Source organism: Drosophila albomicans, chromosome 3, assembly GCF_009650485.2.
Source record: "Drosophila albomicans strain 15112-1751.03 chromosome 3, ASM965048v2, whole genome shotgun sequence".
NCBI lineage: Eukaryota > Metazoa > Arthropoda > Insecta > Diptera > Drosophilidae > Drosophila > Drosophila albomicans.
This window is the reverse complement of record NC_047629.2, coordinates 27,294,932-27,310,225: the sequence shown is the minus strand read 5'-3', so window position 1 is coordinate 27,310,225 and position 15,294 is coordinate 27,294,932. Positions and strand designations below refer to the sequence as shown.

General features: G+C 36.7%; 2 protein-coding genes across 2 annotated transcripts in view; one reads left to right on the top strand and one right to left on the bottom strand.

The window, feature by feature from the left end:
* Nucleotides 1-15,294, bottom strand: part of LOC117567644 (uncharacterized) — a 42,568-nt gene that overhangs the window by 6,231 nt on the left and 21,043 nt on the right. The window contains 9 exon segments of the mRNA XM_052003439.1: nt 67-159; nt 226-420; nt 1,266-1,352; nt 5,440-5,445; nt 12,136-12,207; nt 13,163-13,466; nt 13,662-13,756; nt 15,065-15,094; nt 15,180-15,290. Of these exon segments, the coding sequence (XP_051859399.1) occupies nt 67-159; nt 226-420; nt 1,266-1,352; nt 5,440-5,445; nt 12,136-12,207; nt 13,163-13,466; nt 13,662-13,756; nt 15,065-15,094; nt 15,180-15,290 (993 nt within the window).
* Nucleotides 7,048-11,888, top strand: LOC117567643 (uncharacterized histidine-rich protein DDB_G0274557). The gene is made up of 2 exons (XM_034247749.2): nt 7,048-7,234; nt 11,154-11,888. The coding sequence occupies exon 2, from the start codon at nt 11,204-11,206 to the stop codon at nt 11,504-11,506; it is 303 nt and encodes a 100-aa protein (XP_034103640.1). The 5' UTR covers nt 7,048-7,234; nt 11,154-11,203; the 3' UTR covers nt 11,507-11,888.

The following is a 15,294-nucleotide window of genomic DNA, read 5'->3' as shown; positions in this document are numbered from 1 at the left end:
ATGCATTAGAAGGGTTCTACTTTTTTAGATAATGTATTTAGATTTATTCCACTCTGTTAAGCTCACCTGATGGTGTAGACCTTCCACTTTAGTGCCGTCTACCTCCAGTATTAACTGCCCGACTTCTAAGCCGCCCGCTTCAAATGCCGCACCATTTTCCTAATTGTGTTAGATTTATATTAGAACCATTTAGTATCTTAAGATACCATAAAACGAATTACTTACATGGATATTGATTATCCTAGGAAGCGGGTGTTTTGTATTAGCACCACCTTCGATAGCAATACCTAAAATTGGTTTGGTTTTCTTAACTGTAATGTGTAAGTTGCCTCTATGATCAGGTACGACGTTTGGATTGTGTTCATGTGTTTGTTCAGTCGTTGAACCACCGTTCTGCTCAGCTGACAGACGCTGCATGGACTGAGGATCATGAAACGAGAGTCAAGCATAAATATCATCATTGAAAACTAAGTAAATTCAAATATGGTCCGCACATTTATGTTGAGTTCTTTTTTTTCTTTGGGTTTAGTATCAATCACTAGCCTACGATCACTAAATATTATTTGTATAATGTTAATTATAATGAAGATCAAATGGTGTTTATCAAAAAGTTAAAGTAAGGTTTTGTAGTGGGTTTCAAAAATGGCAAGCAAAGCTAACTTTTGTATCGTAAAGGAGTTTTGTACAACGAATTTGAAGTAGAATTGTTATTGTTGTTGTTGTTGTTGTGTTTACTGTAGTAGTTGTATTTGTATTCAGGTGTATGTGGGATCAAACAAAATGCAACTTTGATTCTAAGAAGGCCAATTCAATGAATTTTACAAATACATAATAAGTTTCAGTATATATTTTAATGGTTTTTGGTAAGATTTTTCATTTGGGTTTTCGTGTTTGAATGGATCATGAAATGTTGTTTGTTCTTGACCAAATTGTACATGATTTTTTGGCTTTCAAGTGTGTGCTCTTGTATGTGTTAGTTTTTTGTTTGAAGAGTTAAAATTCTAAAATAACTATGCTTAAATAAAAGTTGGTAGAGAGAAATAGAGAGAGAGAGAGAGATAGAGAGCGAATTTCAATGTCAAACCGCAAACATTCTTTGATTATTTTGTTGGCATTCTCTGCTGTCGTGGCTCGGTAAACACAATTAGTATTTTAGTATATCAATTGTTTTGATTTGAAGTTGTTTTTGGTATATTTCGTTTTTTGTTGGTATTTTTTCTGGTATTATTGTGTGCTTGCATGTCGCACTAAATGGTAGCACTCACCTGATGCCTTCGTACACCTTTATCGCCCAGCAAAGTGCCGCCTTCTTCCTTCATATCGAAACTTCTTGAGAGTTTTGTGGCCAACTCCTAATTTTTTTTTTATTTCGTTTTTCAATATTTTGTTTTGCGTACGGTCACATTGTTTTCAAGCCAATTTTATGGTGAGTGCGCAAAGTTTGAAACAATTTTTTTGATTTTTGTTTTTGTTCGATTTTTGTTGTTTTTTTTACAATAAGTGGAATGTAAAATGAAAATAGTAGAATATTTGCATAAGAATTTGATTGTAGTTTTATACTAAGAATTGTTGCTAGTTATAAATTGTAAATGGAATTGTTCTGGTAGTAGTTGTAGTATTTGCTTCTCGAAATATTTGATTATCGTGTAATAATAATAATTTCTGAATTTGGCAACGACAAGACGATATTGCTTCCTTGTTTTTTTGAGAGTGTTGTTTGTTGTTGCTATTATTATGATACATTTGAAGTAGTTTCTTTACTTGCAAACATTCAGATAGATCGATTGAATTGAATAAAATATATATATTTTATTGTATGTATATGACAGTTGAGTTGCGTATAGACGTAGTTGAGAGAAGAGTGGAACGTACTGTAGAGTGAGGGGGGAGGTAACAGAGGAAGAGAGTGTTTTGGTGGTAGAGAATGCACTTTGAACAGCAAATGTAAAAGCTTTTTTCGTGCTTCGAGTGATACAATTTGATTTGTGAATACCGATTTAATTTGAAATACACTTGGGCAGTCAAGACTGAAATCCGAAATTTGAATACAGAATTTATTTATGGAATTTCTGTAAATTTATTACAGTTTTTTTGAAAAGCAGATATAAGAAATTTTTGATTGGACAAAGACAAAGCACATTTGTATTTCGCAGAGAAATAATCGAACAGGACAAAAACGTTTTCACAATATTAGAGTTTATAACTATATTCAAATATGATGTTATATATATAATTTCTATATAGATTATTGCCTAAGTGTGTGTGTGTTTGTTGTGATCGTGTGTGTATTTCTGGGTGCAAGTTATGAGAATGCGAGTGCTGGTGTTCTGTATAGAGTCTGTGTGCATGTGAGTTCGTAGAGGCATTACAGCTATACGGGATGTGTATATATGTATAGATTTATAGATTGTAAATATTTTACATAAAAACGGCTTGCAAAATGGCAACTAAGACACTTAGAATTTCGCTAGTAATTTGACTAAATATGTATTTAGCTAGAGTTTCAATTAGAATCGATTGTTATTGTTGAAAAGCGCTAACTAAGTAAAACTTCAGTAATTTGGAACTTATTTTACATATCTAAAAATTGAACTACAGCTATGTGTGTGTGTGTGTGTTATTGGTGTGTGTATTATGTCTGTGTGTGTGTGTGTGTGTGGAGGGAATCAGCAGCTAAGATTAAGATACAGGGAATAAGGAATCGATTAACGCAAATGTACTTACAAAAGATTTATGGGAGGGGGAAGAGAATCAACAGACTAATTATAATTACAGGGAAAATGATACCAAAATACCAGTTACATTTCAATATATAAAATCTGAGCTACAAATGAACACAAAAACGAAAATGAATAAATTATTTTTGCATGTGTGTCGATGCCATTTGGTGGGGGGTGGTGACGGTGGCGGTGGTTTATTGGCGGTGGCGGTGGTTGTGGTGTTTAGAAATCAGAAATTAGAAATTAGGTTGACTCATGCGTAAATGTGCAAATGTATTTTTCAAGCTTTTTCTTTTTTTTTGTTTTTTGTTTGGTTTGTTTTCTTTGCTATATTTTAGTTTTTAGTTTGAATTTTTTGACCATTTTCTTTAATTTGCTTTGACGTTGTTTTAAACGTGTTGCATTATTTATCATTTTTTTTTTTTTGTTTTGTTGTAGTTTTTATTTAGTTTCATATACTTACATTGACAATTACTTTACAAGAGACTAAAAAAAACTCTAATTAACAAAAACAATCAAAACCATTTTAGTGTTTAGCTTCTGGGTGCGCCAAAGGAATAAATTAAATGACAAACATTGAAAATGTGTGTTTAATTACGCTTACGTTTACGATTGATTCGGCTCTATATAGACTAGACATAAACAAATAAATTCAAGTCAAGAGTGTGTGTGGGCAAGCAATTGAAACTTAAATGAACGACAAGACGAGACCAAATCGATGTCGATGTCGATGTCGATGTCGATAACGATCAAGAACAAAATTAAAACACAATTCCTACGATTACAACATAAAAAAAAGTGTGTGGAACAAATGGAAATGCAAATTTGTTGATTTTTTTGTTTTTTAATTATTATTAAATTGCACTTGCAGTGTGCTGAGTCTTGCAAGGCACATACAAACAGTTAGTTAGTTAGTTATTTTAATTATTTAGAGAGAGAAATAGGCAGACAGAGCGTAGAGTGGTTAGAGAGTGTGTGACAGAGCATAATATAACATTATAGCAACAACACTATTTCAGGCTACATTTGATTGATGCGCAGAAAATGCAACGAGATGCAAATTCAAAACTTGTTCAAACATTGGCAAAGAAATGTTGTAACACAATTTTTGTTTTGTGGTTGCTGTAATTTTTTTTCCATTACTTTGTATTTCGTTTTTTGTTTGTTTGTTAATTGTTTTTTTTTTTTTTTTTGGTTTATTTTTTATAGGTTTTTATTTTCGTTAAACGAAAAATACATTGGCACTTACAAGAGGTCGTCCCCAATACCATGATTTGACACGTTGTGTTAAACCACCCAAATGTGAACGTAGTCCATCTAAGTAGCCGCCCTGAAATGCACACAAATGAACAAACGAGAACAATTTCGGGGGGAGCACGGGTAAAGGTTGAGAGAAAGAGCACACAAACAATTCAAACCAAAAACCAAAAATCGAATCAAATATCATTTGGACAAACAATAAAACTATGATCACACAATTGATGTAAGAGTATGATAAGGTGGTAAACAGAAGGGTGCCAGAGAGAAAATAAAAACAATCGTAAAGAGAAACTAAAACATTGAACGGATTCTGGAGTTGTCGTATGTGATTTTTTGTGGGGAAATTGTTGAGCAAAAGAGCTACGCTATTTTTCACTCTTCTTTTAAATACTTTGTTTATTAATTAGGCTACAATTGAATACGCTTTTAGCTCTAGCTAATGAGGATTTAATCAATAAAGTTTACGGGTATTTTACGAGTGTATCTAATGTTCTATATATGTATATTTCTACTACCCTGCCGGGTCATGAGGTCACATGAGTTGCTAAATCTAATCAACTACTCGTATGACCAAACGGTATATATGTAAGTATATATTTTTATGGGGGTCATTTTGGTAATTAATTTATATTAATTAGCTACTGGCATGTTGTTCTACGTATTATCAACAAATTACAGTAGATTATAATTAGTTCTACATTTCAATTTCAATGTATAGTATGTTTACATAAGGCAATCATCATCAATGTTGCTGGCTGGCAACAATGTTGCTAGACACAATGTTGCCAACACACAAGTTCTTATGCTAAATCGCCGTTGCATACTTTCAGGGGGCGTCGAAGTTGCTTTCGAAAAACTTCCGTTGCTTGGGGATTTCCTGCTTTAATTTTTTTAAATCGAAATTTGACTGCAGCTAATAAAAAAAAGCATGGTCTATTAGCTAATCAAGTGGGCGATGTTTTCGACCTTTTGTTTTTAGTTTATTTTTTGGGGGGAAACTCATTAGCAGCAACACCATCTGGCATTGCATGGTAATCCGCATTTCCGCGACCATTTACAACTACAGCTAATGGTCGAGGAGTACGGGTATATAGAGAGCCGTAAATATCATCAACAACAATCACAGAGCGAGAGCGCGCGAGAGAGACAGAGAGAGAAATAGTAAAAATAGCGCTAAATATTTACAATGCACTGGGCGAAAGACTTTTTTCAGCAAGTGAAGCTAAATTGGCTGCTTCCTTATTGTATTTCTTGTTGTTATGAAGTAATTTTTGTATTTGGTAGTGTTTGCGTGTGTATAAATGTATGTGTAAATGTGTGGAGATGTGTTTATTTTTGTGTGTGAATACAAGAGAGTATGTTGTTTGTCTATAAAAGATAGTTTTGAAAAAAGTGCTTAAATTTTAACAAACGACGACGCATACGAAAAACGAATGCAAAGCGAACGTAAAGCGCTTACCTGTTCCTGTTTTCATTTCATATTTGTTCATCATTCGTTAGCCAGCCCATGGAAATGGCGAAGAAAACACGCAAAAGAGAAAAAGAGAGAGAGAGAAAAACATAAATAAAATTTAACAACAATTGCAACTGTAAATGAGTTTAACAATTAGACTTCAAGTAACCCAAAAACAAACCAACAGCAACAACAACAACGAACGAAAAATGTTCAGTAACGAAATAAAAGAGGAATAAACGCTAACGATGCTCATCTCTTTTCAATGCCAAACGTTGCCATCTTCTGGCCATCAACTGCGGCAGTAACTAAGCAGCAGAAAGAAACAAAAGAGTTGAAGCGATTTTCTGTTTACGTCATGCAAGAGCAAAACAAAAAACGCCGACAAACTGCGGCGACCAAACAACAGGCAAAGACAAAACGCATTGCATCCGCAGCAGCAGCCACAGCGACAGTAACTGCAACAGCAACAGCAGCAGCAGCCACAGCCTCACAGCTGCAATGCGTCAGCTGCAGATACAGTATCTCATAGATACGCAAAAGCCCGCTGGCCATTGCGTAAAACTTTACACACTCGCTTACAGCTCACTTACTTGTATATCTATCTAACTAACTTACTTACACATACGTAACATACATAAGTGCATACCTAAAATGATATACTACACCAGAGATATAAAAAACACATTTACAGATACAGATATAGATACTCGTACTTATGTATTATTTTTCTATAATAATTTTTAGCCATAAATATTGACAATCTTTGGGCAATCTGCATCATTTATAATTGTTGTTGCCTTTGTTGTCGCTGTGTGTAATTTTTTATTACTGAGCCATAAAAAAGTAACTGAAACGCAGACCGTCAGAGCCGCTCAAAGAAAGCCACACACACGCAAAGAAAACTACAAGAGAGATGAATAACTCTAATGCGAGTTATTTAGTATCAACTTTGCATACTCTTTCGCATGAGTATTATCATAATTATAGTTATTATTTCAATTATTTAAAGATTTAATCTTTGGCCTGCTGTTGAACTTTAAACATTTTGTAAAATAAACAAAATCAAATACTGAACTAAAGCTAAGGAAAAAGATGTTTCTAAGAAGTGAATCAGAATATAATTATGCATATACTTTAAAGACAAATACTATTGTTTTGTCGATAAGTAAGTTAAGCATTAAAATTAAAGTATTGAATTCCACAATGACTTTTTTGCTGCCCATCGATCAGTCACAATTTGAATGAACTTAAAACATTTTGCAATAGAAAGAAAATCAAAGTCAAAACTAAAGCTAAGAAAAAAGATGTGTTAATACAATATTAAAAATATTTACTGCTTTTTTTAATAATTAAGTTAAGTATACAAGTAGTAAACACAAAATTAAGGAATTGATATCCATTATGCCTCTTTTTCAGCTCATCGAACAGCTGTTGGCAGACGCAAACTTAATGCTATATTTCTTATGCCCCATGTAGAGCAGCGTCCAGTCGGTGAAGTTGTTACCGCAGCTGCTGCTGTTGCGGCGTCTAGCTCTGCCAACATCACAGTTCGGTGCTGTTTTGGCTGCGTCTGCATTTTCAGTTATTCAGTTTTTAGTTGCGCGTCGTTGCTTGAAGCGTAAGGTTGGCTCAGACTCAAGCTTAGCGAGAGAGAGAGAGAAAGAGAGAGAGTGCTGGCTCACAAAGAAAACAAAAACCGAAAACTTAAACCAAAAGCCAAAACAATAAACACCAGAGACTCTGCGGCACACTGGGAGACAGCTTCTGCGGCTGAGTTCACAATTTCGAGATACAAAACGTGCGTATAAATAGCGAATTACGTGTAAATACTAAACAAAAATAATATGAAACTTCAAATTGTTTAACCAAGTTGCTACAAGTTGTGTGGAGTTGACAAATTTCGCGTCGAGTTGCCGCTCATTTCGCGCTCTGTTTGCTGCAAATTGTTGCATAAACAACCGACAGAGCTTCACTGCCTAAAACCAAAACGAAAACCAAGACCAAAAAAAAAAAGATACATATATAAGTGTGTATCGTATATGTTATTTTCTCGTACCCAAGTAGAAGAAGTTACCTGGCTGCGTTTACTTATGGCCAAGCGTCAATTGCCCCAGGCCGCTAGGTGATTTTTTTTGTGTTGTTGTGTTTTGTTTTTGTTATATCATCATTGTCTGTTTGCGTTTCTTAGTTGTTGTTGCAATGTTTTTGCCGCAAGACTTCTGCAATCTTGACTCACATGTGTCACAACCCGAAAGAAGATGCAGATGGAGATGTGGAGCTGCAGTTGAAGGCAACTGTGGCAACGTTGTTTTTTTGTTTTTTTTTGTGTCTTTTGCATTTGCATTCAATTAACTTCTATTTCTCACCTTCTGCCAGTTTTAGTCAGTTTTTGTTGTTGCTGTTTGCGCGCTAATTTCTTTTGTTTATGGCTGTGTTTTTAATTGCCCTGAGCCACAGGCAAAAGCCTCAGTAGACTCAAAAGCCAACTTTGGATTGTTTTTTTTTTTTTTTGCGGACTGGTTTTGCAATTAAGTTGCTTTCAGTCTTCTTATTACCCTCCGCCGCTAAACGAAGTTCAGATTCTAGTTGTCGTTGCTAAACATTTCGACCTAGAAAAGTCATTAACTTATCCAAAGGGAAAGCATTTTAAATCGCTTCAAAAGAAAACAGCTGCCGGATGCGCATTAAAATTAATTTTCACTTAGTTCGTAAACAATTAAACAATTGCAATTAAATATACTTATCGGTCATTAAGTGGTAGCGTAAAAGATGAATTCGTTTTTCAAAGTTTTTAAATGAATTGAATGTTTTTAATTTTTCAGTAATTGTCAAAAGCAATTCATTATGACAAATCAAGCGCAGCGGACTTTAAAGTTAATATCAATTTAATGATACGCAATCTCGAAAAATGTCATCAGACAAATTGCAAAAAGTTTCAACCTTGAAAAGAGGTTTTGAAATCGACTTTAAATTGGCAAGAGTATTGAAATGAAATCCATATACGAACATAAAAATATAATAGCTGAATACGAATATTTTTCAATGCGTATCTAATAGCTGTTGGCAAAGTCTCGTCGAGCGTCTAACGGCGCAGATAGTCGAGTACTCGCTGCGTGTATCTATGAGATACAAATGCGACTTTTCAACCGCTACGCATTGAGGTCAATGGCATTGGTGTATCCGTGAGGCTGTCTGCGCTTTGGATTTGGTTACAAATCCCAACCAACTACACACACACAGACGCACACACACACATACGAAGAATGCGACGAACCGCTGCGAAGTTTGCAAAGTCATAAATTTGATTGATTTTAAATTGTTTGCCCTAAGCGGCTTACAGAGGGGAGCAAAAAAAAAAAAGAACTGCTGACTGACAAAACTGCGTGGCTGAAAAATGGATTTTAGAAATATGAATGAAAAGATGAAAAATAGTAATAATAATAATAATAGCAGGCACGTCAGAGGGAGAGCTTCGCAAGAGTGAAATACAGTTAAATGGGTTGGCAATTGGCGTTAGTTTTCATTATTGTTACTGCTGGAAAATTCTCTTTCTGTTTTTTTTTTTTTGTTTGTGAAAGTTTTCGCCGCCTTTCAACGCGTCGTCGCATCGACTTTTCCTTCAAAAAGAACCAGCAACTTTTCTTCTTCACAAGTCGTTTTTCATATCTTTTTGTTAACTTTTTCAACAGCGTTGCAACGCAACAACTGAGTAACTCTTTAATCTTTTGTAAACAAAAGGTGCTCAGTTAATTTGCTGTCCAATTCACACCATTGTCAGCTAGAAGATCATGAGCTCATGAGATATTGAGACACCGTCCGATGCGATTACTAATAATATTCCCCCTGCAGGTGGGGGGCAAAGTTGCGCATTGACCTACAAAATAAAAGCAAAGCGAAAGAGCTGCTGTCAGCTGACCGATCATTGAACTGTTTGTCAAATCGCCCCACACACACACAATACCCACAACACAATATCGCGTTGTGCAATATGATTAAATGGGAGATTGAGTAAAGTGGGTCACAGACCTCGATTTGAATAGATGGCTCAAAGAAAACTGTTGTTCAGTTGACATTGTATTCGCTTTGATGTCGAGATTGAAAGCACAATACACAGCGCGATTAATATTTTAAATATTGATAGAAGAGAGTTGAGGGAGAGTTGAGGGAGTAGCAATCAATCAAATGGGGAATATTGACAGCAATTGCTAAACACATTACGTGCACACGTTTTAGGCCAATTAAATGTGACACTAAATGATGTGGGCCAAAAACATATACACACATGCACACACACACATAACCATAAAGCTGAATGCTGGACAGCGATAATGTCACTTATTAAAACTGACAGCAGCAGCCAGACAACAGCAGCAACAACGACAGATGCTTAAGGTTCGTAAGCAAAGAACGGTGAGAACTTTAATGATGTCTGGCTGGCTGGCTGGCGACGTAACAGTAAATAAAGTTGCCAGAATTGACACTACTACACATACACACACACACTCTACTGAATACAATTGGGCTTCATTAGGCTGGGCACCGACAAAGAGTTGCGTCTTCTCTTCGTCTTTTGCTGGCTTAATAGGCAGGTTGTTTATGTTTTACAGCCATTGACTTTTTAGACCGGACTTTGGTTGTACGCATCAAAATGATTTATTTAGCGTCTATTTACATTATAAACAGCATTTTTCGAGTTGCTTATTTGCCGCTTTCGTGGTCGCAACAGCAGCAACAGCAACAACAACAACAACTATTTACTTTCCATTTATGCTGCTCAAGCGAGCAGCTCTGAGCTCTGAGCTCTGCTCTGCTCTGCTCTTGACAAAGTTTTGTACCTTATTTAGTACGTTTCTCTAATGACCCACTTTGAGTTTTGGTCTTTTGCCTCTGCATCTGTGCCGACGTCGTTGCCTCTGCCTCTGCTTCTGCTTTGGTTGCCTGTAATTTCAACAAAAAGTGAGTGTCGCATTGGCCAGACATCCACAACAACAACAACAACAACGAGAACAACAGCAACGGCAACGGCAACAAAAAGTTGCTTGTCTGTTTTAGTTGAAATCAAACTGGTTGCTTGCTCAGCCGGTCGCCGTTGTTGGTCACCGCTCAAAGAAGTCGAACTTGCTGCCGAAGTCCAAGTCGCTGTCGAAGTCCCCCTCAAATCGAATTGTGTCAGCTGTGTAAACAGGGCTAAGCGAGTACAACTCGATGCCAAAGAGATATGCCATCTGCAGTCGACTCGACTCGACTCGACTTGAAGTGCAGCTCCCAAATGGAGCTAGACAAAGATATTTGAGCTAACACATTGAACTTGCTGTCGATGCGTTTGCCTTGTGTTGATTGTTGGCCGAACGCCTTTTGCGGAAATTATAGCAATTTTCATGTCTTCTGGCCGCACATGCAACAAGCCGCAGTCGCAGTCGGAGTTGCCACAAATTTACTTTCACTTTTTAGCGAGCGAGCTCTACTCTCTGCCGAAGCATAATGACTTTGTTATGCGCCTTGTTGCGGCGCTTATTGAATAACATGCTCTCTATATTTGATCTGATATCCAATTGAGGAGTTCAATGTATCAATGCAGCCCTGGTAAACTAGTCCGAGCTGCAAAAGCGTTTGTCAGCATTTGTAGCAAGTCAACAACACTCCACAAACTGTTTGCAACTTGGTTAAACAACAACAAATCAGTCGGATCATTAAAACAACTTAACAAATCAACACAGGGGCGGACAGACAGAGAGAGACCAGACCGGGCAAGAGTTTCGTGCCAGCCATGGAAACCTATTTGACCGAGATCAAACAATTGCGCATACCACGCCCGAAATTCGAGCCGAACAGCTGCCATCAGCAGCACCAACATGCAACAGCAGCAGTAGCAGCAGCGACAACCGCGAGTATGACACCGCCCTCCCCCCATCACCAACATCATCACCACCAGCATCATCATCACGCCCATCATCAGTGGCGACACTTTGTGCGGCCCTTTACGCCGCCACGTGATTATCACTTGCCGGTTGTTGGAGCAGCCGTCGCCTGGTCGCCAACGGAGGACAACGCCACGCACGACAAAATGTGAACAGCAACAACGCTACAACGCGTGAGGTGGGAGGGGGTGTGTTAAAGGGGCGTGTGTGCGTATGCGAGTGTGTGTGTGTGTTGGTTGTGCGGGTCTGCGGTCTGTTTGAGCTCAATTGGTTTGCATTGTGTTGCATTGGCGTCAGCAGCGATTACGACTTTATATCGTATTGATTACACTTATTGGCTAAAAACACTCACACTCTCACACACACACACACACACTGTCTTACACATTTACATGCTATAAAATATACATACATATATTAAATATATAAAGAGTTGAAAGCTCTCTCAATATTGCATAATTTAGTGCTTAAGTTTAGTGTTTACTGTGGTAGAGTTTAATTGTATTATGCAATAAAGAATCGAAAGTGTTTTGAATGAACAAATTTCTGAAAATTGATTTGGGTATGTAAAATACGTAAGTATATATTGTATATATGGTAGCATAGTAGAGTAAAGTAAGGATAATATCAGTGTGCTGACAATGATATGAACTTCATGGCATGATGATCGAAAAGACAAACTTGGGAAGGCAACCTGTATACCATTCTCCTCCATTAACAACTCAGCAGAGTTTACTCTATAAAGTAAATCCAATTTGGCAATTTGCTTTTGCTTACTCACCGCATCTTGGTCATATTCCGGTAATAGGGTTTCGCTGCCCCGGCGAGTTCTATGCTCATCACAGCCGTATTCCTAAGCCGGGTGAGAAAAGCAAGAAATCATTTTTGAGGCGATTTTTTTTTGTTTTGTTTTTCGTATTTTCTTTTCATTTTTTTTAATTTTTGTGTGTTTACGATTTACTTAAAGCCAATTTCATTTTGCACAACAAAATTCGTTGCTCAATTAGTCTACAATTGTTTAGCAGCCAATTAGACAACAGTCAATAAAAAAAACACAAAACCGTAATAAAAACGATAAAACAACATTAGACAATTGGACAATTAGACGTTTAATGACACATACACGAACATTTAAAGAATTTCTTTCACCAAAAACGAAATAGAAATCAAAAACAAAGTGGAAATAGAAATTTAAAAGAGTTGAAAGAAACGAGTCACAAAGACAGAGACAATTCACAATAAATGACACGAGACATTAGACAATAAAATAGCAAATAACAATAGCAGAGCAGAGGCTTTGGACGCCTTTCGATTTTTCAATTACGAGACTCGAATGTCAATTTTTTTTTCTTAAATGCAATACAAAAATAAGTACAAAAATAGCAAAGAAAGTGGAGAGAAGAGTAGGCAAAATAATTGATAATACATAGTATAAAAAGAGGTACGAGATTGTTGAGAATAAAATATTATCGTAAAAATATGGATTATTAAAATAAATGATAACTCGATTTCAATTTCATTGCGTTTCAATTCGATTTTCGAGAATTTCGCTAAACCAATGGGAAAGTTTTTGAAAAGTGAAAACTCGTCGATAGATCGTAGATAGATTATTGGTCATAAGAGAGAGACAGACTCTTCTCAGCGGAAACAAGAGTGAGTGAGAGAGAGGGAGAGAGGTAGATAGATTGTAGAACAGAGATTTAAGTGGTGCCAAATCGACGCTCAAGCTCACGCTTCATGAAGCACGAAAGTTGCAAGTGGCAGTGAGCAGCGAGCGAGTTGCAAGTTGCAAGTTGCGAGTTCCTGACCTGTTGCTGATTGTCTTTGGCTTGCTTGAATTTGAATTGATTTGGTCCCAACGGCTGATAATGATGACGCATAGCGTTTCCAACGACGCCACCGGGGCCACCCAGATGACGCAATGAGGTATGTTGGAGTTGTGGTGGTGGTGGTGGATAATGTTGTTGTTGTTGTTGTGATGTGGATTGTTGTTGTTGTTGGTTGCTTGCTGCATGTGATGTTGCTGGCTGATGATAATGCTGTGATGCTGGCTGTGAACGATGCAGTATTGGTCCCGCCGACATGGGACGATATGGCAACTGTAGAGCGGGTCTGTCAACGGAATTGGTAACGGAATAACAATAACGATAACGATAACAAATACAGTTACACAACATGTCAAAGGATCAGTTCTTTTTTATGTGTGTGTGTGTATATGTTGTGGTTGTGGTTGGTGATGGGTCATTTTTTGAGTTGAACTGAATTGAGATTGAGGTGCTCTCAGTGTTTTGTTTTGTTTTTTGGTACCGTTTGTGAATATCCGTTACGGTCATGCCCAGCCCAGAGTCCGACGAGGGACTGCGTCCGGTGGCGGCGCTTACTTCCATATCGTCAGCTGTAACCTGTTGGAGGAATGGAATGGAACGAACGATTTTGTTTTGCATACGATTCAGAGACACACACAGAGCGATAGAGACAGCGAGTGAGTGACAGTGATAGTGAGAGTGATAGTGATATAGAGATATAGTAATTGACAGTTTTGGAATATGAAATATGATGGCCAGAGCGAGAGAGAGAGAGAGAGAGGCATCTACTGAGCAGAGAGAGAGAGAGAGTGAAATGCTGATATCGTTGATCGAGTTGGGAGTATTGTGATATTCAGTGCAATTGTTCATTTCATTTCGTTTCGATTAAGTGCTTAGTTATGTTGTAAGCATAGTTGCTTAGGGGTGAGTTATCGGTTTAGGGGTGTGGTATCGGTGACTGTTATTTCGATTATTGTAATGTTTCAAGTGCATTTCATAAATATTTATAGTACTTATATATCTGATTTGTTTATACATTTTCGCAATTTGATAATTTACATTTCGATTTTCTTACACATCTAATCCTAATCCGATGAAGCGCTTTGGTTATCGCAGCGCTTATCGATAAATCGAGTTTGGTGCTGCTTCCTGTGAAGCAACTGTACCCGCTACTTAAAAAATATTTGCATTATATATACGTAATATTGCCTAGAATAGAGAAGAATGAATGCAACTACGAAAAACCGCATTGATTTCATTTTTGTTTGCTGATTTTTTTTGTTTGTAAATAAAGAAAGAAAATTGACATTCGTGTTTTGTTGTTTGTCTCCAAAACATTTCGATTTGGCTTTGTCAAATTAAATCAAAGACCGAATTGAATCAAAGAAAAGCGAGTCTGAAAAAAGCATCTCAAATTGAAGAACATGCGGCAAACAATAGATAGTAAAAAGCATTCACTACTCTTAAGTAAAAATAGAATATATGTGTGTAAAAAAAATTGAGTAAAAATGTTTTTCTTACTCGCACAACAATTAAACTACAAGTTTTGCTTTATCTGACAAGTGTATTTTGTATTTGCAGTATTAAGTATATTAGTAAGTAATTGGCTCTAAGAAGTTTGTTAGAATTAAACTAAAAATTACATCAACAGCGACAACATTGAACGTCAACAATATCTAGACAAAAATTCCGAGTATTTAAAACACGTTTAGAGGGCGGAACAGAGACAGAGACGTAGACATATTGATACGATAAATAGTAAGTTATATATATATTTAGAAACTAGGCGAGAACTTGAGTTATATTGTATATAGTAGTTCATAGTCTTTGAAGTTGTTTAACATGCGCAGCTAGTTAGGTATATATTGTGTCTGTGTCGTAGAATAAATCTTCTAAAAAGCTTACCGGCAAATCACGTGTGGGGTCTCCTTTACGCTGTAATCGAAACAGAGAAAGAATTAATCATATTAATTCATGAATACAAATACTTAAGAATAACGATTTAGTGTATCGAACTTACCCTATGCCTATCCACGCTATATGGATCGCGTTCTCTGCGATACACAAGCTCATCGTACCGTGTACGATCCTCCGGAAAGACGAGCTCTCGAATTTCCGTCACTAGCGTGTGCTGC

Excerpts from the sequence above, each read along its gene's own strand:
- LOC117567643 (XM_034247749.2), top strand. The coding sequence starts at position 11,204 with ATGGAAACCTATTTGACCGAGATCAAACAATTGCGCATACCACGCCCG.